General features: G+C 43.6%; 1 protein-coding gene across 1 annotated transcript in view; it reads right to left on the bottom strand.

The window, feature by feature from the left end:
• Positions 1 to 5,912: 5,912 nt before the first annotated feature.
• Positions 5,913 to 23,464, bottom strand: part of NOX4 (NADPH oxidase 4) — a 145,770-nt gene continuing 128,218 nt past the window's right edge. The window contains exons 17-18 of the mRNA XM_070944016.1: positions 19,660 to 19,760; positions 5,913 to 6,033 (exon numbers count right to left, since the gene is read on the bottom strand). Of these exons, the coding sequence (XP_070800117.1) occupies positions 5,913 to 6,033; positions 19,660 to 19,760 (222 nt within the window). The remainder of the gene's footprint in view (positions 6,034 to 19,659; positions 19,761 to 23,464) is intronic.

Genomic DNA, 23,464 nt, shown 5'->3' with positions numbered 1-23,464 from the left:
ATCTCCATTCCCACCCCACTCCTGGGAGAAGGATATTGCAAAATCCCTATTCCCTCCCCACTCCTGGGAGAAGGATATTGCAAAATCTCCATTCCCACCCCACTCCTGGGAGAAGGATATTGCAAAATCTCCATTCCCACCCCACTCCTGGGAGAAGGATATTGCAAAATCCCCATTCCCTCCCCACTCCTGGGAGAAGGATATTGCAAAATCTCCATTCCCTCCCCACTCCTGGGAGGAGTATATTGCAAAATCTCCATTCCCACCCCACTCCTGGGAGAAGGATATTGCAAAATCCCCATTCCCACCCCACTCCTGGGAGAAGGATATTGCAAAATCTCCATTCCCACCCCACTCCTGGGAGAAGGATATTGCAAAATCCCCATTCCCTCCCCACTCCTGGGAGAAGGATATTGCAAAATCCCTATTCCCTCCCCACTCCTGGGAGAAGGATATTGCAAAATCTCCATTCCCTCCCCACTCTGAGGCCAGCCAGAGGTGGTATTTGCCAGTTCTCAGAACTACTCAAAATTTCCACTACCGGTTCTCCAGAACCTGTCAGAACCTGCTGGATTTCCCTGGTTTAGCTGTCATTTCAAAATTACAATAAATTACATTTAGTTTTCTTCCTTTTAGCTTGCATTAGTTTTTACCTTTTTCATTTGTAACGTTAAACAAATTTATTATTTATTTATTTTTTTAAAAAGACAATAATTCAGAGCAACTGCTCCAAATCGGGCAGTCAGTTCCCGCCAGCTGATCTCAGGGGCTGCTGTTATAATTCTCTTCCTGAGATTTTATTTCCTTTCGTCTCTGAAGATTTCTGCCGGGGAGTTTTTCCAGAGAGTATGGCAGAGCATGCTTAATGAAGCCACACTGCATTGTCAAGACACACCAGGACACTCTCTGCAAGAGCAAATGACCAGGTGACATATCTTTGGGATTATTAATGGTGTGTCTGGCAGCTTTTTCCCTTGTTTGGCTAGAACCAGGGCGTCTCGCTGCATCATCCGGCGAGCAAATGTCTCTTGATCAGGACTGTAAATCGGTCAAGCCGAGAAGGGTGCCGTCTTTTACCCCCAAAAAAGAGGGTAAGATAAGCAGCAAGAAATGCCCTGCAACAATGTGAAGACGTATCTCTCGAGTAAAAGTGGGGAGGCACAATTGTCATTTTCCTATCCAAATTCTGAGCCCGGAGGGAGAAGGTAGCAGAAGGATCAGAAGACAAACAGAATGACCTTGCAATGACAGAATTTTAATCGGTGGCTGGCACTACTAAAGCAATGCTTTGGCTCGCCAGCCTGCGTGCTCTCTCCCTCCCTCCCTCCCTCCCTCTCTCTTTCTCTCTCTCTCTCTCTCTCTCATTCTCTTCCAAGCGTTCCTATATACACCAGACATTTATGTAAGTCTACTCCTCAGCCTTCATGCTTGTCCTTACCTGAGGTCAACAAGCCGTTTAACCAAGATTTATTTATCAAGCTGTCAAATTTGCTTACATCCAGGGACGCTCTGTTCCAGCTTTGGACAGCGCTGGGAGGCGAAGGAGTTAAACTATATATATTTATATATAATGATATTCAGATCAAAGCACAGATCAAAGACGGTGACCGAGTGGCTCTTTCTGAAATATTGCTGTCCCTCTCTCCCCCCCTCCAAGTCGTGCAATAAAGGGCTGCAGAGCATCTCAAAATGCTCCTTTGGGCCTAGAGGACATGAGAGATGATCTTCGTGGAGACATTTTTCTCCCAGCAGCACCCAATCTGTGTGATCCAAATTGGACTATTGACAAAGTTTCAGTAAAGGCTGGGACTGGGAGGGCAGGTATTGAGAGCAAAGGCAGGCAAACTTGGAATCTTACAACAATAACGCATAACTTATATACCGCTTTACAGTGCTTTTACAGCCCTCTCTAGGCAGTTTACAGAGTCGGCCGATTGCCCCCAACAATCTGGGTCCTCATTTTACCCACCTCGGAAGGATGGAAGGCTGAGTCGACTGTGAGCCAGTGAGAATTGAATTGCCAAACTGCTGGCAACCAGCAGTCAGCAGAAGTAGCCTGTAGTACTGCATTCTAACCACTGCGTCACCACGGTGTTGCGGTCCGCCAGCAGCCTGCAGAGCTGGCAGCAGAGTCGGACAGTGAGGAGGCTGGGGAGGACCATGGGCCAGTCCTGGAGTCTGGGGAAGGTTCGGATGAGGGCTCTGCGTCGGAGGCAGGGAAAGGGCCATCTGGGAGGTACGTGCTGCCTCCGGAGCCTCCAGAGTCAGACCTCAGCGAGGCAGAGGAACAGGGGGAGCCTGTTCCCAGTGCGCACATGCACAGAGCTGCCAGAAGGCAAGAACAGTTAAGACAAAAGAGACAACTCGGGAGTATGGCTTGGAGATGATTGGCCCCTCCCATAAGACATAAAGGAGGAACAAAGGCACCTGAGCCTTTGCAGGAAGCAGCTTTGTTCATTCGGTTCAACTTAAACCCTGAAGCTCTGTTTGATTCTGGACTCTGTGTGGCTTTGCCAATTAGGTCTTTGGCAGTGTGTCAAGGGAGATAAAGGTGGAGATGAATAGATGTGGTGGACAATTATTCATCTTCCAGCTGGACGGCCTTGTTAGCCTGGGTTGAGAGAGAAATTTTTTGCCGGGGCTGCCTGCACTCCCAATTAAAGGAATCTTTGAGTTCACTTCAGAGGGTTTGTCATGTTTGGGGAGCTGGGTCAGAACAGAATTGCTGGGCTGAAGCTAGAAAGTTCCACCCAAGGAGAGAGTGGGAACCTCAATTTCACTAACTCTCCTGGCTTTCCGCTTCAGTTCACCTGTAGCTATTTAACTGTCATTTTCTGATTATTCCGATTCCTGAATTCCTCTGCCGTGTGGTGAATGTGTGATGACACTACTTAGCTGTAACTCCATCCCCTCTCAACTTCTTCCTTACTGTACCGATATCATACGAGTTGCCAAGCAAAAGGTGTAGATTTGAGGCTAGAGGTGAGAGTTTACTATTCCTTGGACAGCAAGGATGCAGGAATATAATTACTTCTCCCTCCCTCCCTTGGTGATCTTAATCAGGTTTTCACTGTCACTAGCGCAGACTCCCCATCCCTTGGTTAATACCTGTCATTTCCTTAGCTAACGCATCTATTTTTCCTGTCGTGTTCTCTGTACAAACCTTGGTTCTGAGCAACAGCAATATATATATATATATAAAACTCTTCTAACATGGCACATCATGAGGGACTCACTGGTTTTTCTCCCGTGTGATGCCGAATGTTCAGCTTAGAAAAGCAAGTGAAAAAAAAATAGGAGTTGAAGTTTTTATTTTCAAACTAGCTAATAACCCGGCGTTGCCCGGATATTTATTTATCCCAATCCTGTATTAGACAGGAAGAGAAACTTCACCCTGAGCCCTGATTTCGGCGAGAATTAAATTAGTTAGAAATGTTTTCCCTGTGCCCCCAGAAGCGTCAAGTAACATGATACCACCTTGTTGTTTTGGTAGCTGATCCTTGATCATTTGGTATCCTTTTTTCTGATCGTGATTTAGAAGTGGCTTCATGTCCGCGATATATGCACTAAGCTGTTCGATGTTGCCGTTCTTTTCTTGTATATAATCTGCATGAAGGACGTTGTGTCGGTCTCGTAGTGGTGCAGGCAGGCCGAGTTGCAGTAATGTTTTATTGATCATGGCCATACAGTTGTCCTCAAGAATAATCAAATCCTTTTTGAAAATATCCGGACCAAATGTAATTTCTAATATTGAATTTCCCCCCCCCCCTTACCAGAGGGAGCCCCCTTGTGGAGTACTGTGAAGCCGTTACCATGGCAACTCTACTGTCCTGTACAGTAGAAGCCATTTTAAGTCAGTACAGTAGAAGTCATTTTAAGGTACACAATGTTGTATCTGAACAGAACACACACACCGAGGGGTGTTAGGGGTGTCTTACCCCCACAGTATTTTTTTTCCAGAGAGTAAGTCATCTGTGTACCAAGTTTGGTTGAAATTGCTCAAGGCGTTCCAGAGTTATGCTGGAACATACACACATACACACAACCATTTATATATATATATATATAGATCAGAATATAGCCTTTCTCCCTTTGTTCACCCCCCCCCCCAATGTGGGTTCTTTTCTGAACAATTTGGAAGCTGTTATGCATCCTTTCCTCATCCTTGTTAGCTCTTCTTTGAAGGAGCTACAAAGGGGATATTTAAAGAGATATACTTTGATAAACTCTTTGAAATTTAGCAGAAACTTGCCAGAGTTAATACCTAAAGAGCAGAGGTGGTATTCAGCCGGTTTGGACCGGTTCACCCAAACTGGTAGCGGAAATCACAGGTAGGTCCGTCCACCCCCCTTGGCTCTATGCCATCCTATTTAGGTATTTTTTTGAGGCTGGGCGCATCTGTGGAAGGCGCGCACACCAGCAAAGCGTATGCACAGAAGGCTGGGCACATGCATGGATGGGGCGTGTACACACACGTTTGCAAACCGGTAGGGAAAACAAGTGAATACCATCCCTGCTAAAGAATCTACCATCTGTACTACAGATACTCCTTATTTATTTATTTATTTGTTTCTATTTCTATACTGCCCTTCTCCAAATAGGACTCAGGGCGGTGAACAGCCAAAGTAACAAACAGAACATACAAAATTTAAAAACAGTTTAAAATAATTAAATATTTTGGCCGTAAATTAAAACAACCCAATTTAAAATTTAACTCAAGCCAGCCCAGCTCGTTGAAATAAATAGGTTTTCAGGGCCCGACGAAAAATCCGGAGGTCTGTTATTGTACGTATCTCTGGGGGGAGGTTGTTCCAGAGGGTGGGCGCCACCACAGAGAAGGCTCTCCCCCTGGGGGTCGCCAGCCGACATTGTCTGGCGGACGGCACCCTGAGGAGGCCCTCTCTGTGGGAGCGAACTGGCCGGTGGGAGGCTATTGGTGGCAGAAGGCGGTCTCGTAAATACCCCGGCCCTAAGCCATGGAGCGCTTTAAAGGTGGTCACCAACACCTTGAAGCGCACCCGGAAGACCACCGGGAGCCAGTGCAGCTCGCGCAGAAGAGGTGTCACATGGGAGCGCCTCATCACCCCCATAATCCCCTGCGCAGCTGCGTTCTGGACCAGCTGGAGCCTCCGGTGCACCCCAGGGGGAGCCCCATGTAGAGACATACAACATCCTTAACATACAACAGTTCACTTAATGACCATTCAAAGTTACAATGGTTCCATTAGCCCCAAAATAATAAGACCTCCCTGAAACTAAGGCCAAGCGCTTATTTCGGGGTTCAAAAAAATATAAGAGAGGGTCTTATTTTCGGGGAAACACAGTGTGTATGTTAATCTGGCATTGCCTCTGGGATGTTTTTGATCCTTTTCTAATTAACTGTAATTGACTGAGAATATTGGAAGCTCTTTACTTTCTCCTATTGAATCTGTAGCAGGTTTGCCTTCATTTTCAAGTTGCTTTATTCATCTGCCAGCAAAGGGAAGAATTTCACTTCCATTACATACTCCAATCTCCTGTCCAATCAAGCCATGTTATTTCCTGGGATTTGAGGAAAGTTCAAAAGTCCCAGCGATTTGTTCTAAAAAAAAAAAAAAAGCAGCCAAAGATGCAAATCTCCATCTCTAATTGCCTTTGTGCAATTTGGGCAGACGGCCAACAACTGTAATAACTTCAATGTTATTTATTTTTTGCGAAGGAGTGTGTTTCAAGGTTTTTTTTTTTTTTTAATGCTTCCTGGATTTAAATAGTTATAAATTATCAGGAAAAAAGAGAAAGCAAGGAAGAAAAAAAAAAAAAAAACAGGCTTTGGTACAAGTGATTAAAGTAAAGCCGTTGATTTTTCTTTTTTTAACCAAAAAAAAAAATTGCACTCAAGTCTTCAAGCAGTCCTTGGAAAGCCCCAGATGCTCTCAGCTAAATGACTCTTTGTTGTATTCAAACTTCGTCCCATAAGGATTGTCCCTGTTGCTTTGTCTGTGAACAGCTTTGGAGATTCCACGAGGGCCGCAGCAAAAAACGCCAACTGTTTTCCTGGGGAGACCAAGGAGAGAATTACCAAAGTCATCAATGCAAAAATAAAAAATAAAAAATTAACATTGAGCCCACCCTTCTCCTTCCCTTCTCTGGGTTGTAAAGACTAACAGGTGTGGTGGAATATAGTCTGGATTCCCAGCAGCGGTGGTTTTCACATTTTGTTGCTAGCGGTTCGCCCCGCGCGTGCACGTCCACCTTCCGTGCATGTCCCCGGCCTTCCACGCATGCGCTTTGCTCGCATGCGCACCTTCGAGTATGCGCCCGGCCTCAAATCTCTGCCTAAATAGGATGGCATAGAGCTGGGGCGGGTGGGTGGGCCTGTGGGTGGGCCCATTTCTTTGAGTCCTAGGAAAGAAATATCTGCCACTACTTAGGATTCAACTCTCAAACTTCTGAGTGGGAAGCGAGTGGCCACTAGGCCACCACAGCACTCATCTATCTATCTATCTATCTATCTATCTATCTATCTATCTATCTATCATTCATCCATCCATCCATCCATCTATCTATCATCTATCTATCTATCTATCTATCTATCTATCTATCTATCTATCTATCTATCTATCTATCATCTATCTATCATCTATCATTCATCCATCTACTTATCATCCATCTATCTATCTATCTATCTATCTATCTATCTATCTATCTATCTATCATCTATCTACCTACCTACCTATCATCTCTATCTACATCTCAATCTATCTGTCTGTCTGTCTGTCTGTCTGTCCATCTATCTAGTCTGTCTGTTTATCTATCTATCTATCTATCTATCTATCTATCTATCTATCTATCTATCATTCATCCATCTACCTATCATCTATCTATCTATCTATCTATCTATCTATCTATCTATCTATCTGTCTGTCTGTCTGTCTATCTATCTATCATCTATCTATCTACCTACCTACCTATCATCTCTATCTATCTATCTCAATCTATCTATATCTCAATCTATCTATCTATCTGTCTGTCTGTCTGTCTGTCTGTCTGTCTGTCTGTCTAGTCTGTCTGTCTGTTTATCTATCTATCTATTCTTCTATCTATCTATCTATCTATCTATCTATCTATCTATCTATCTATCATCAATCTATCTATCTATCATTCATCTATCTATCTATCTATCTATCTATCTATCTATCATCGTCTGTCTGTCTGTCTGTCTGTCTGTCTGTCTGTCTGTCTGTCTCTATCTATCTATCTATCTATCTATCTATCTATCTATCTATCTATCTACCTACGTATCATCTATCTATCTATCTATCTGTCTGTCTATCAATCATTTATCTATCTATCATGTATCATCTATCATTCATTCATCTATCTCATCTATCTATCTTATCTATCTATCTATCTATCTATCTATCTATCTATCTATCTATCATCTACCTACCTACCTACCTACCTACCTACCTACCTACCTACCTACAACATTTTATTAGTGCCCATCTCAATCCAGTGACTCCTGGCAATAAACAATCTGTTGTGGCCCGTCGGCTGCCAGCAGAGCTAGCAGCAGAGTCAGATGAGGTTGAGGGAGGGCCCAGGCCGGCTTCAGAGCCTTTGGAAGGCTCTGATAAGGAAACACCATCAGAGACAAGAGGCACAGCTGGGGCCTTCCGTCCTCCCCCAGGTGGAGGGGCAGCTGTCTTCAGGGCCTGAGCTGAGTGAGGGGGAGGAACAGATGGGGCCCATCCCAGATGTGCATATGCGCAGAGAGGAAAGGAGAGGAGAGCAAAGGAAAACAATAAGCCGGCTCTCAAGGAAAGACAGACGTGGACGCTGGCCAGCCCCTCCTTGGCTGGGAAATAAATAGGAGGGGTTTGGGAGGGGCCGGTTGTCACAGACTTTTAGGATACAGCAAGCCATTCGGATTCCTTGGCTAAACCCAGGTTTGTTGGGACTAATTATGTTTGATTTTTTGTTTATCCATGTGAATAAAAGACTGTTACTGCCCTGTTATAAAAAGGGGGTTGTTTTACTCGTGAGTAAATGTCTTATCGCTACCTGCGAGGAGTGGGTCACAAGACAATCATTCATATATATATATATATATATATATATATATATATATATATATATATATATATATATATATATATATATATATATATGTAGGTCTTTGGTTATTCGGGTCTTCTCCCACGTAAAATTGGAAGTGTCTTGGCGACGTTTCGACGAAGTCTCATTCGTCATCTTCAGGCTGGTGTTCTCGGCTTCGTGCTTCCAGGAGCAAATTGCTCCTGGAAGCACGAAGCCGAGAACACCAGCCTGAAGATGACGAATGAGACTTCGTCGAAACATCGCCAAGACACTTCCAATTTTACGTGGGAGAAGACCCGAATAACCAAAGACCTACATACAAACACCCGCGAAAACCTGAGAAAACAAATATATATATAATTTGATTTATATGCCGCCCTTCTCTGGAGACTCAGGGCGGCTTACAATGCGCTAAGCAATAGCCTTCATTCTTTTGTATATTTATACAAAGTCAGCTTATTGCCCCCACAAACTGGGTCCTCAATTTACCTACCTTAGAAAGGATGGAAGGCTGAGTCAACCTTGAGCCTTGGCGAGATTCGAACCTGCAGTAATTGCAGGCAGCTGGTCTTAATAACCAACTTAATAACAGGGTGCCTTAGACCACTGTACTACCAAGGCTCTTATTTTGAATATATTCAACCATTCAAAATATATAATGAATATACATATATAAAAACATTCAATATATAGTTTTATGCAGTGGTGGGATTCAAGTAATTTAACAACCGGTTCTCTGCCCTAATGATTTCTTCCAACAACCAGTTTGCCAAACTGCTCAGAAAGTTAACAACCGGTTCTCCCGCAGCGGTGCGAACCGGCTGAATCCCAACACTGGTTTTATGACTGTTTACTGCCCAGAGTCACTGATTTCAGATGGGCAGCTATTACAAATTGAATATGGATATATATCAGTCCCTCGATCATTTTAATGGTCCCAGCTCATCTACCCCAGCTCTATTATTCTCTTTGATTGCCCAAATAACATCATCCGAACTTCAGTTGCACAAGATATTTGTTTGAAAGCTGTTATATATGTGATGTGACCTTTTTCTTAATGGCCTCAAGACAACATTTGCCTTTTGCACAGCCGTTGCTGCTTGGAGCAACCATATCATGTACCTATTACTTATCACTCAACGTTCTCATGCCTGACCTGTCTCCAAAGATCAGAAGCTTTGTTCTTTGGGAGAAAAAGATTCTCATCACAAAACTAGTCTAGAGATAGGTTTTTTTGTGGGGTTGATCCATTAATCGTTGGCATCTGCCTCTCTTAGATGGGTCTAGACTTCTAGAGCTCCTTTGGGTGACTAATTAATTTAATCGGTCTGGTGCTTGACGAGGCTGATCTTGGATTGACGGGACCGACCACAAGTCTTATGCCCATATATAATCTCCTGTGGGAGAGTCACAATTAATAATCCTTTTAATGTTGCCCGGAACATTTCATGGTGACAGCATCTATGCCAGATGTTCTTCTCGCTTCCTAATCGTTACTGTCATTTTGAAATAAGATGATTCAAAGATGGCACCAGTTACCCCTTCTGTAGATCAGTTCTACACAGTGATTAATGAGCTCTTAGGAATCAGAATTTGACTCTCCTATTGGGGTTGCTGAGCTTCACCTGGAGATCATTATCTATCTATGTATAAAAATGGCTCTCTCTGTGTGTGTATGTTCCAGCATAACTCTGGAATGCCTTGATCAATTTCAACCAAGCTTGGTACACAGATGACTTACTCTCTGGAAAAAAAATGCTGTGGGGGTAAGACACCCCTAACAGCCCTCAGTGTGTATGTGTTGTGTGTGTGTGTTCCAGCATAACTCTGGAATGTCTGGGCTGCTGAAATGAAAAGGAATGAATTATAACCATAGTGTCAAATCACAGTACTTTTCACAGTGATAGTGTGCATTTTGGATTCAGGTTCTGTTAAGATATAGCCTGTTGTGCCTTAAAATGGCTTCTACTGTACAGCACAGTGGAATTGCCATGATAATGGCTTCACACTACTCAACAAGGGGGCTTCCTCTGATAAGGGGGATTGGTTCTTAAAAAACAAACTAACACCCTAGGCCCTCAGCTTCAAGCAAAGAGGGCAAGTTGTTGGGGGAGGTGCCTGCTAATGCAGATAATCACCTCAAAGGCAGGATTGGGATAAATAAATACCCAGGCAATGCTGGGTTATCAGCTAGTCATTAATATAAAAAGGTTTTGCCAAGGTACCTCCAACAGTTCAATACCAATCATGCATCTGCAATCATAAAACATAGAATCATAACGTTGGAAGGGACCTCAGAGGTCTTCTAGTCCAACCCCTCCTCAAGCAGGAACCCTACACAGGTAGTCCTTGACTTAACAGTTTGTTTAGTGACCATTCAAAGTTACAATGGCACTGAAAAAAAGCGACTTATGACCGTTTTTCACACAGTTACGATCTTTGCAGCATCCCCCCCACCCCCATGGTCACGTTATCCAAATTCAGATGCTTGGCAACAGTTTCATATTTATGATGGTTGCTGGGTCTCAGAGTCACATGATCCCCTTTTGCAACCTTCAAAGTCAATGGGGAAGCCAGATTCACTTAACAATCGGGTTACTAACTTATCAACGGCAATGACTGACTTAACGGCTATGGCAAGAAAAGTCGTAAAATGGGGCAAAACCCACTTAATAAATGTCCCATTTAACAACAGAAATTTTGGGCTCAGCTGTAGTCATAAGTCGAGGATTGCCTGTAACATTCTGGGCAAATAGTTGTCCAGTCTCTTCTTGAAAACCTCAATGATGGAGCACCCACAACCTCTGGAGGCAGGTCAACACATTTGTTGGAAAGCAGTTATATATTTGATGTGACCTTTTCTTAATGATCTCAAGACAATAGTTGCTTTCTCTCATAGCAGCTGCTGCTTGCAGAAACCGTATCGTGCAACTATTGCTTATCACTTGAAGTTTTCATGCCTGATCTGTCTCCACAATTCACTAGTTTCTGGGCTTTTTTTCTTTCTGGCAGCCAGCAGACCCTTTGCTGCCCATTGGGAGACTAAGATAGATCTATTTCGGCCTTATAAGGCCTCATCAGTTAGCCACACCCTCATCTCATGTATCCTCCCTGTAAAGGTACCATATTTGTTTTTCTTTCTTTTTCATAGGTTTTATGTGTATTTTTATGTGTATTAGAAATACACACAAAACCTACAAAAAAGAAAAAAAAACAAATATGGTACCTTTACAGGGAGGATACATGAGATGAGGGTGTGGCTAACTGATGAGGCCTTATAAGGCTGAAATAGATCTATCTTAGTCTCCCAATGGGCAGCAAAGGGTCTGCTGGCTGCCAGAAAGAAAAAAAGCCCAGAAACTAGTGAATTGTGATTTCACTGAACATATAACCTAGTACAGAGAGATATTTTTTAGATTCACACATTAATTGTTGGCAACTGACATACATTTATGATGGTGGCAGTGCTCTGTTAGGTGTTACTCTATCGCCCCTTTTTGTAAGTATATTGCCACTAGCTTTAACCAAATACCTTATTGGATTCAACTCCTCCTGGATGGATGGATGGATGGGTAGGTAGGTAGCAGAGGTGGTATTCAGCAGGTTCTGACCAGTTCTGGAGAACCGATAGCGGAAATTTTGAGTAGTTCGGAGAACTGGTAAATACCACCTCTGACTGGCCCCACCCCCATCTATTCTCTGCCTCCCAAGTCCCAGCTGATTAGAAGGGAATGGGGATTTTGCAGTATCCTTCCCCTGGAGTGGGGAGGGGATGGAGATTTTACAGTGTCCTTCCTCTGCCAGGCCCACCAAGCCATGACACACCTACCAAGCCACATCCACAGAAAATTGTTGAATCCGACTACAGATAGATAGATAGATAGATAGATAGATAGATAGATAGATGATATAGATAGATGATAGATAGATAGACAGACAGACAGACAAGAGGAGCCCTGTCTCGCTCCACGTGCCCCAAAATAATAAGACCTCCCCAAAAATATGGCCAACTGCTTATTTCGGTGCTCAAAAATTATAAGACAGGGTCTTATTTTCGGTGAAACATGGATAGATAGATAGATAGATAGATAGATAGATAGATAGATAGATAGGATGGATGGATGGATGGAAGGATGGGGAGAGAGAGAGAGAGAGAGAGAAGGGGGGGCAAGTGTTATCAAAACTGTTTTTTTTTTAAAAAAAAAAAGCATGATCCAGCAGAATGAACATTTGTAATCCACCATATTTATTGTATCTTCAGAACATAGCTCTGTCTCATTCAAGAAGAGACTGTTATTCTGTCAAGTTCTTTTTCTTTCCCCATTACATGTAGAAAGAGCTCTTAGGGAATTTTGAACAAAGTCCTTCCTGGCCTCTGAAGCTGAATTTGTTTCCACTTGAACAGGAAGGACACAGCAGGGTGATCATTTTGGCAAGCATTTCCAAAACGGTGTCTCTCGAGTTACAAAAAGATGCTATTTGGAACCACATGATTTGAAGGCATTCTAATGTATCTTTAGAAATCTTAAATGAATACAACACACACATACACACTCCAGACACAGCCCATAAACAGAGAGTAGAGAGTGCTGAAGGACTGCGGCAGTTGTGAAATCCAAATGTTTTTACTACTGGTTCTGTGGGCATGGCTTGGTGGGCGTGGTTTGGTGGACGTGGCAGGAGAAGGATACTGCAAAATCCCCATTCCCTCCCCACTCCTGGGGGAAGGATATTGTAAAATCTCCATTCCCACCACACTCTGGGGCCAGCCAGAGGTGGTATTTGCCAGTTCTCCGAACTACTGAAAATTTCTGCTACTGGTTCTCCGAACTGCTCAAAATTTCCGCTACCGGTTCTCCAGAACCTGTCAGAACCTGCTGGATTTCACCCCGGACTGCGGGGAGAAATCAGATCAGGTAGGAGGAAGAAATGAAATGGACTTCTTTGAAGACGGCACATCTAGCTGGCTGGCACTTTGAGGAGATGCCCTTCCTACTTTAGCATTTCATTGCAGCTCTCACTTGGTTGCCGATGTCAACGAATGAGTAGGATCTGAAAATCTCTGGATAGATTCCAGGACTACTTAAAACATTAAGAGCATTTTAAAAAGGTGTAGGAAGGATGTAATAAAAATATCAAAAGTCACTATTCCGGAATAACAGTTGGACAGGACCTTGGACGTTGTCTAATCCAACCCCCTGCTCAAGAGGAAACCCTATACCCATGATGCCGAACCTGTGGCACTCAGCACCCTCTCTGTGGGCACGCGAGCAGTTGCCCCAGTTCAGCTTCGCTGCACATGTGCGCTCACCTCCCGCTGGTCATATATACATATAATGTATATTTAATATTACATGTTTTGACAGCAGCAAGAATACTGGAAAAATGAGGAAATATCTACAGAAGATGATATAATTAAAAAGATATTAGACTGTGCAGAAATGGATAGACTAACACTGAAGATAAAAGAAAAAGAAGACACAGAATATTTTTGAACTTGGGACTTGTTTTATCAATGGTTGGGTAATAGAGGTAGAAATTAGGAACTGAAAAAGTATTACTATATAAGCAAATTGACTCAAATGGTACTCTGTTCACTAAGCACTTATTGTATGCAAAGAGAAAATATATCAATAAATTGGGGAAAAAAATTATGCCCACTAGTTCCACCAAAGAAATGCTCTTAATGTTAGGAATTTTTGGAATTTGACTTGGTCTAGTTTAAACTCAATCTAGGTTTCACAGTGTGGCAGCCAGCTACTCTTGCATGAATCTTGTAGGAGTCTTTTATATTTCTCCCTCGATCTCCAACTGCGTTCATCAACCCAACTCTAAAATTGTGTGGAGAGGCTGCAAAACCAGCACAATTGTGAAGAGGGCTGAATGCCCAGGATGAGACAATATGGGGAAGTGGGGGAGGGAGAGCTCTTGCTTGCTTTCCTGCAACATCGAGAGATTTAAAGAGAGCCACAAATGTTCCCTGGTGTTGAATGCACCAAGACCAGCTGCTGAAGAATGGCACAGCCACAACTCCTCCTTGTAGCTCTTCTCTACAAATTGGAACGGCAAAGAAGTAGAACAGAAGCTCTCTTTCCACCTCAGGGCCTCAATGTTTTAATCGAGCAAATGACAGCCTCAATGATATGATGATGATAATGTTATCCTGGGCAGGGGTGAAATGCTACTGGTTCGGACCAGTTCGCCCAAACTGGTAGTAAAATATGCTACCGATTCGGGCGAACCGGTATTTCCGACAATCAGCTGGACGACAATCAGCTGTGATGAATGATTTATATTAGCTAGAATCGTCGGATTTCCTGCTTTCTACCTAATCTAAATTGCATGGAACAGCGGATTCCCACCCCTCGCTGTTCTACTTACCTCTGCAGACTTGGAAGGCTTCAAAATGTTCCTTTTTTAGCGCTGCGTGGGTGCTTCAGGCGTGCGTGCATGCACGCAAAGCACGCGCTCGGTAGCAAACTAACAGAACCGGTTGCAGACTTCAGAGGATTTCACCGCTGATCCCAGGGATGTCAAACTCAATTTCATTGAGGGCCGCATCAGTGTTGTGTCTGACCTTGGGGGGGCGGGGGGGGGGGCGGGGAGGGCAGGGATGGGGGGCGTGGCCAGCTCGGCATCACTTGTGTCAGGGGCGCCTGTGGTGGCTCCTGAGCTCCATTTTTGGCTGCGACAGCCTCCTGCAACCCTATGCCAGAAAAAACGGAACTTGGGAAGGCTGCATGCAAGAAAGCCTCCGGAACCCGGGAGGGCAAAAACACACACACACCCTGCCATGGTGCAGGAGGTCAACTAGGCCACACCCACCATGGCCATGCCCACCCAGCAACCAGTCAGAGAAACCCTTGCTAAAATTTTTGAAGCCCACCCCTGCATGGTTTCCTGCCTAAAAACATTTGTACCATGCAGAAAATATGCTAATCTTTTCAAAAAGGCCAGGGGTTTAATTCTCCAGCAAGCTAATTTAGCTGCCTCTGTTAGCATCTGGTGGAACAGAGCCACAGCAGAGAGAACCCTGGTGGTGCAGTGGTTAGACAGCAGCATTGCAGTCAAACTCTGCCCACAGCCTGGAGTTCAATCCTGATAGGGCTCAAGGTTAGCTCAGCCTTCCATCCTTCCGAGGTCGGTAAAATGAGGACCCAGATTATTGGAAGCAAGAGGCAAATAATGCTTACATTGTAAAACGTCACTGTTTCAAGTTACAGCGGCACCGAAAAAAAGGGACTTACAGTATGTCTGTTTTTCACACTTAATAACCTTTGCAGCATCCCCATGATGATCAGAATTTTGGAAGCTCGGCAACTGGCTCATATTTATGATGGTTGCAGCATTATGTGATCCCCTTTCTGACAAGCAAAGTCGACGGAGAAGCGGATTCACTTAACTTGACTAACTGTGTGTCTAACTCGACAACTGCAGCGTTTCACTTCACCACTGTGGCAAGAAAGTTTGTAAAACGTAGCAAATCTCATTTAATCAGCCATGGTGGCTCAGGGGTTAGAGTGCAGTACTGCAGGCTTCTTCTGCTGCCTGCCGGCTGCCTGCAATTTGGCAGTTCAAATCTCACCAGGCTGAAGGTTGACTCAGCCTTCCATCCTTCCGAGGTGGGTAAAATGAGGACCCAGATTGTTGGGGGCAATAATGTTGACACTGTAAACTGCTTAGAGAGGGCTGTAAAGCACTGTGAAGCGATATATAAGTCTAAGTGCTATTGCTATCTCACTTATCAACATAAATTTGGGGCGCCATTACGGTCATAAGTCGAGGACAACCCGTATATATTACCTCCCCTTGTGTTTCTTTGTGAAACAAAATTCTCTTATCAGTTATATTGTGTAAATGACTGCCTCTTACTACAGCAGCAGATGTTACAGTTGTGTCTGGAAGCAGCACCTGCAACCTTGAATAACTATCCAAGTTATCCAAGTTACGAGAAAGCCTTGCTGATAAGTCTCCCACTGAGAAAACATCTCTAACGCAACCCTTCCGTGCACTCACAGACACACACACACACACACACACACAAACACAAACACGCATACCGCATTCTGAGATTAGATGCAAGGGAAACGCAACGTGCCATCAATTCATTACAAATTCACTGCTGGAAGGTGGAACTGGTTAATGGTTCTAAATGATTGGATTTCCAGACAATAGGTTTGCAGACAAATCTACTTGGCTTGTGTCTTTTCAGCAGGGAATACAAGATGCATTAAAAAGAAAAAGAAAAAAACCTTCATTTCTTGAGACCAAAGGCAGTCTTTCCTCATTTGAAAAGATCCTGTAAACACAAAAGATGTTTTGTGCCGGATCGCTCAGCCTGACTAACAACAAACAGAAATCCAATCTATTTAGAGAAATTGCAAATATATAAATTGGACACTTGGGAGAGGGAGACGCGTTCAATCTTCTAACCAGTTCCTCCTTTAACAGCTCCTTTAGTTAGTCACCTGCAGATGCAGCATTAATGTGCCAAACAGCCTTCCCCACCTGCGCCCTCCAGATGTTCTGAGCCACACCTTCCCAGCTCGTCACCTGGAAAGGCTGCAAGTGATAATCTCACACAGCCCAAAATACTCATTGGGATTCACATGTTCACACTTAAACCATTTTCTCAATAAATGTCAGAACCCAAGGCTGGTTCCTTGTAAGTTGATTTCCAGTCCTGGTTAAGAGTTCTGATACTAATGATTTGAGGGGACAAGTATTTAGATCTAACATGCCTGGACAAGTCTAATGTAGGGTTTGTAAGAATGTAAGAAAGGGAGGATAACTAGGGTTGAGAGAATTATACAACAGTTCATTTAAAGACTTTTTGAAGACTTTAACAGAACACGACCTTAACACTTTAACACAACATTGAAAAGAATGACTTATGACCAGTGGTGAAATGTAAAATTTGTTACTACTGGTTCTGTGGGCATGGCTTGGTGGTGGTGGGGAGTAATGTGACTGGGTGGGCGTGGCCAACTTTTTTTTTTTTTTTTACTTTTAAAAGCATTTTTTCTACAACCTCTTCGGCTGAAGAGGTTGTAAAAAATGCTTTTAAAAGGCTCTGACGATCAGGCAACTCAGCTGGGATTGTCAGAGCCTTTTAAAAGCATTTTTTCTACAACCTCTTCAGCTGAAGAGGTTGGAAAAAAATGCTTTTAAAAGGCTCTGACGATCAGGCAACTCAGCTGGGATCGTCAGAGCCTTTTAAAAGCATTTTTAAAAAATGCTTTTAAAAGGCTCTGACGATCCCAGTTGAGCCGCTTGATCATCAGAGGCTTTTTTTTTCCTTTTTACTTTTAAAAGCATTTTTTCGGCCGAAGAAAAAATGCTTTTGAAAATTAAAAAAAAAAGTCTGATGATCGCGTGGCTCAGCTGGGCATGTGGGGGGGGGGGGCGGCAGGGATTTTTGCTACCAGTTCTCCAAACCACCCACTGCCATCGCTACCGAATCGGGCGATCCAGTCCAAATCGGGAGCATTTCACTCCTGCTTATGACCATTTTTCATGCAACTATTCCAGCATTCCCACAGTCACGTGATCAAAATTCAGACACTTGGCAACAGTCTCATATTTACGACAGTTGCAGTGTCCTGGGGTCATGTGGGGAAAACCAGCAAAGCCAATGGGGAAAACCAGATTCACTTAACAACGATGTTACTAACTTAACAGCTAGAACTAAGGAGAAATTTCCCAACAGAATAATTAAATCAGTCGAACGGTCTGCCTCCAGAAGTTGTGGGTGCTTCATCACTGCAGGTTTTTTTAAGAAGAGATTGGACAGTCATTTTTGTCTGAAATGGTATAAGGCTTCCTGCTTGTATTTGTATTTGTATTTGTATTTATTGAATTTGTATACCGCCCTACTCCCGAAGGACTCAGGGTGGTGAACAGCCATAAAAATAAAACATGGAAGTACAAAATTTAAAATAGAGATAAAACAAATTAAATAAATTTGGCTGAACCATATTTAAAACCCCAATAATTTAAAACCAAATTTAAAATTCCCATTTAAAAGCGGAGAAGTTTAGGTCAGGCCGGCTTGCTGGAATAGGAACGTCTTAAGCGTGCGACGGAAGGTACGCAGATCCGGAATCCTCCGTATCTCGGGGGGGAGCTCGTTCCAGATAGTAGGTGCCCCCACAGAGAAGGCTCTCCCCCTGGGGGCCGCCAGTCGACATTGTTTGGCCGACGGCACCCGGAGGAGCCCCTCTCTATGGGAGCGTACTGGTCGGTGGGAGGCTATTGGTGGTAGCAGGCGGTCCCGTAGATAACCAGGTCCTAAGCCATGGAGCGCTCTAAAGGTGATAACCAAAACCTTGAAGCGCACTCGGAAGACCACCAGGAGCCAGTGCAGCTCGCGCAGGAGGGGCGTTACATGGGAGCGCCACGTCGCTCCCATCACCACCAGTTGGAGCCAGTTGGAGCCTCCGAGTGCTCCTCAAGGGGAGCCCCATGTAGAGAGCGTTACAGTAGTCCAGACGGGAGGTGACGAGGGCATGAGTGACCGTGCGTAACGAGTCCTGATCCAGAAAGGATGCTTGAGCAGGAGGTTGGACTGGAAGACCTCCAAGGTCCCTTCCAACTGTTATTCTGTATTCTGTTATCCAAAAGACCAAGAAGCAACATATGCTTGGCTGCTGTTGGAAACCGAGACCCAGATTAGATAGACTTTAGACCTGATCCAGCAAGACAATTTTTATGTTCTCACGTACATTTTTGGGACACAATGAGAGAATGCCATGGCCACCTGACTGCACAAATATTTTATTTTCCAAAGATAATACTGTATATCCAGCATCTCCTCCACTCTCCCCCACAAGTCCCACCTAAATGGGTACCCTGTTTTCCGGAAAATAAGACCCAACTAGAAAGTAAGCCCTAGCACGATTTTTCAAGATGCTCGTAATATAAGCCCTACCCCCAAAATAAGCCCCAGTTAAGATTGTCAGCCAGATGGATGCATTTAGTACTGTATTTCCCCCAAAATAAGACCTAACCAGAAAATAAGCCCTAATGCGTCTTTTAGAGCAAAAATTAATATAAGACCCAGTCTTATTTTCAGGGAAACACTGTACCAACAATCAGCTCCCATTCACTTCAAGAGATCTGTGCAGGAAAATTTCCCCACGGATTACAGATCTTTTCCTAAGATAACTAACTCAAAGAAACGATAACAACAGATGAGACAGGTGCCAGTGCCAAAGCAACGCAGGCTGCAAACAAGGCCAAGGTATGGAAATATATCAGAAAGTGCAACACCTTGGACGGATGTTGAAATAGAAGAATTTTTCTTTCTTTCTTTTTTTTCTCCCCCTACCAGCTGCCTGGTTACTGGGAAGATGAAGCACTTCGATTGTGGAAGCTGACAGGTCTTTGGTAAAACTCCATTTCTCAAGATACAACATATTAGATAACAGCAAGCATCAGGTGCTTTGGCATTAAATGAATGTGTTAAACCCAGACTCATTTCCATACAAATCCAGTTTATTAACGCAAATCCCCCCCCCCCCACACACACACTCCCATTCCTCAAGCTGCTGCATAAACTGAGTTGGGAATCTTACTTACTGTCTGTTATACTTGGCTATTTCATTAAATAGGAGTTTCCATCGCGGCCGTCCAATGAAAAGCCGGCGGTTCAGCACTTGGTATTTCTCACCAATTATTTTCTGCAAAAAAAGAACAAACAAAAGAAAAAAAAAGACCAAAACATTCCCTTTGGTGCACTTTGCAGATTGCTGCCAATCAATCATCTCCCACTTTGCATGTCAGTCTAAAAACGTGTCCTGAACAACATCCTCCGGATATCTCAAAATACTGATGGCCAGTTCGATTCATCTGTTAATATGTGTTTGTTTGTGCGTATGTGCATGCATTCATCTGATTATATGAAAATTCTCCTGCATCCATGGATAGCCTCCTTAGGTATCTGTTGAGACTTTGGTGCCCTGGAAGATCCACTGTACTGTAGAATATGCTTGCCCCATTGGTGGTGGAATAGGTTGAGTTCACATGATCTGTGTTCCCCTAGCATGGATTTCGCCAACAAATAAATAATATTATGTCTTAATGCTATCACCTGTTTCACATAACTTGCTAGAATTGCATAACGTATTAAGGTAAAGGTAAAGGTTCCCCCCACACATGCATGCTAGTTGTTCCCAGCTCTAGGGGGCAGTGTTCCTCTCCGTTTCAAAGCCGAAGAGCCAGTGCTGTCCGAAGACGTCTCCATGGTCATGTAGCTGGCATGACTAAACACCAAAGGCTGTTCCTTTCCCACCAAAGGTGGTCCCTATTTTTTCTACTTGCATTTTTTACCTCAGGGGTGGGTTCTAATTTTTTTTACTACCGGTTCTGTGGGCGTGGCTTATTTTGTGGGTGTGGCTTGGAGGTCATGTGACTAGGTGGGCGTGGCTAGCTGGTCTGAGTCATTTCTGGAAGGTCCTCGCACTTACGACCAGTCCTCGCACTTACGCCCCGACACATTTGTTTGCTTTTAACACTGATCAGCTGTAGGGCGGCCCTTTGAAGCCCCGCGGCAAGAGTTTAAACAGTTTTTTTCCCTCTAGTCATCAGCTAGACTCAGGAGGCTGCAATAGATTGGGGGTGGGACCAAATAAAAGGTAAGAATAACGTGGGGGAGTGGGAGGGCGCAGGGGGGGAGAACTGGTTCGGTGACGTCATATCGTCACCGCTACCGGCTCGGCCGAACCGGACCGAACTGGGAGGAACCCACCACTGTTTTACCTGCTTTCGAACTGCTAGGTTGGCAGAAGTTGGGACAAGTAACGGGAGCTCACTCCGTTACGCGGTGCTAGGGGTTCAAACCACTGAACTGCCAACTTTCTGATCAAGTTCAGCATCTTAGCCACTGAGCCACCATGTCCCTTTGTATTAGACTCATCTAAAATGAGGTTGGATATTTACATTAGAACTACAAATATCTGAACTCTCCTAGGTCTAATCTAGGAGCATCTTGCTCCTAGGTCTTATTCCAAGAAGATTAGAGTGTCTAGACCAGCAGTACCCAACCGTTTCAGCTCTGTGGACCAGTGGCGGGGGTGGGTGGGTGGGTGGGAAGGGAGAATGAATGCGCATAAGTGCATCTCTTGCACAAATGCACTCACACTTGTGTGGCCCAGTTCCCAATGGGTCATGGACTGGTACCGAGCCATGGACTGGGGTTGAGTCTCCCTGGTCTAGACAGCTAGGCCTTGTGGGCAATCTACATCAATGTTTTTCAAACTTGGCAACTTTATGTTAAATATTTTTTATTGTTTTATATCACATATTCCATTTCTTTGTTTTCCATTGTTCTGTGTGTTTTCTAGGTGTCCAAAGTGTTAACATATAAACATCATCATCATAATCATTATGATCATATATACATAAAACATATATGCGATAATATCAATCTTTATTGAAAAGTATACTACCTTTCATTATAGTATCGATTATATAACCACAAAAATATTTACTCATCTGTTTTTCTTGCTCATGTAGTCCATATTTCACATAAATCCACTCCTCTAACCTCAGTATCTGTCACTTAACCATTTATAGAATAGTTTCCATGTTATAAAATATTCCCAGTCTTCTTTTCCTTTGATTTTTAGCGTTAACCTATCCATTTCTCAAACTTGGCAACTTTAATGTGTTTGGCCTTTAACAACCAGAATTCTCCAGATAGCACAACAGCTAGGGAATTCTCTGAGTTGAAGACCACAAATTTTAAAGCTGCTAAGATTGACAAACACTGATCTAAATGTCCCAAAGGTGCTTTCTCAGGAGGCAATTGGACTTTCTTGTTTTTTTTCTTTCGCTACTCATTCAAGAAGCTTCTTCAGCTCTGACAGAATAGTGGAGAATGGGAGGATTTATATTCCTTGCAGACAGCTGGACATTTGCATCCTTTTAGAGCAGTGTTTCTCAACCTTGGAAGCTTGAAGTCCACCCATCTTCAAGCTACCAAGGTTGAGAAACACTGTTTTAGAGGGTCGTTGAAGCACTTGGAGGTTTATCTGTGTCCTTAAGGTCACCTGAGTGGTGCTCCTGGTTCCTGTAGTCTGCAATTTTTCCCTCTGGAAATCCATTCCTACTCTCACACCATTCCAAGGGTGTTCATCCCAAATTGTATAGCTAAAGGTTTGTAGAGATTCTCAGTCATCCAGGTTATGGTTGTCCCAAAGGTGCTTTTTCAAGAGGCAACTGGAGTTTCTTAATTTTTTTTTTCTTTTTTCTTTTGAAGATGTTTCGCTTCTCATCCAAGAAGCTTCAGTTGCCTCCCGACAAAGCATTTTTGGGACAATTATGACCTGGATGACTGAGAAACTATATGGACCGATCTACTGTATTTTTCGGAGTAGAAGACGCACCTTTTTCCCCCCTAAAAGAGGCTGAAAATTTGGGTGCGTCTTATACTCCGAATGTAGCTTTTTCGAAGCTTTTTTTCAGCCCTAACGAGACGCTAACGAGGCACTAGCAAGCGAGCTTCCCAGCTTTGCCTGCTCCCTCGACTCTCCGCTGTGCTTTAACGAGGCGCTAGCGAGTGAAGCGATCTCCATGCTTTGCTCCGACTCTCAGCTGTTCTTTAGAAGCTTTTTTTCAGCCCTAACTAAGCGCTAGCCGAGTGAAGCGATCTCCCCGTGCTTTGCCTGCTTTTCTCATTGCTGCTTCCTCTCAGCTGTGCCTTAGAAGCTGTTTTTTATCTCCAAGCAGGGGATAAAAAACCAGCAAACTAATGTGCTGAAGATGACCAGACTAAGGACGCTAGCCAGATGAATACCTGGTAGGCAGATTTTTTTTTTCTTATTTTCCTCCCCCAAAATTAAGCTGCGTCTTATACTCCGGTGCGTCTTATACTCTGAAAAATACAGTAAATGAAAAACCACCCAATTCTTCAATGGTTAGTGCTGTTCTCTGTGCCAATGCTTCCAAGTATTGACAAGATACTCTAGAACAGGAGGTTTTAAAGTTTTTTTTAGGCTACAAAACCTGTTTCTATTTTTTTAAAAAAAATCCTAGAACCTCTTTTCAAGAAGCAAAGTTCAGTTTAATTTCTCACAGGATTCTTGCATTCTGTGGAACACATTTTGAAAAGCCCTGTTTCTGAATGGCAGCTCTCCACGCCACTCGATGAGCTCTTATCACTGGCTGTCTACTTATTGCTGCCTTCCTTAAAAGCTTACTCTGACAGTCAGGATCAAGATGGCGAGAATCTAAGGTCGGGCACTGAAGATATAATAAAAGCATTTTTTTTTCTTCCTAGCATTTTCCCACAAGTGCAGGGTCTACTTTTTTTCAGATCTACAAAGTATCGATCCGTAGTTTGCAACAGGAAAGCAAACTTCCTGACATTAAACCTGACATTGTC

Source organism: Pituophis catenifer, unplaced genomic scaffold, assembly GCF_029215685.1.
Source record: "Pituophis catenifer annectens isolate HBS135680 unplaced genomic scaffold, rPitCat1.0.hap2 SCAF_4, whole genome shotgun sequence".
NCBI lineage: Eukaryota > Metazoa > Chordata > Lepidosauria > Squamata > Colubridae > Pituophis > Pituophis catenifer.
Note: the sequence above shows the minus strand (reverse complement) of the source record. Positions and strands in the feature narration are given on the sequence as shown.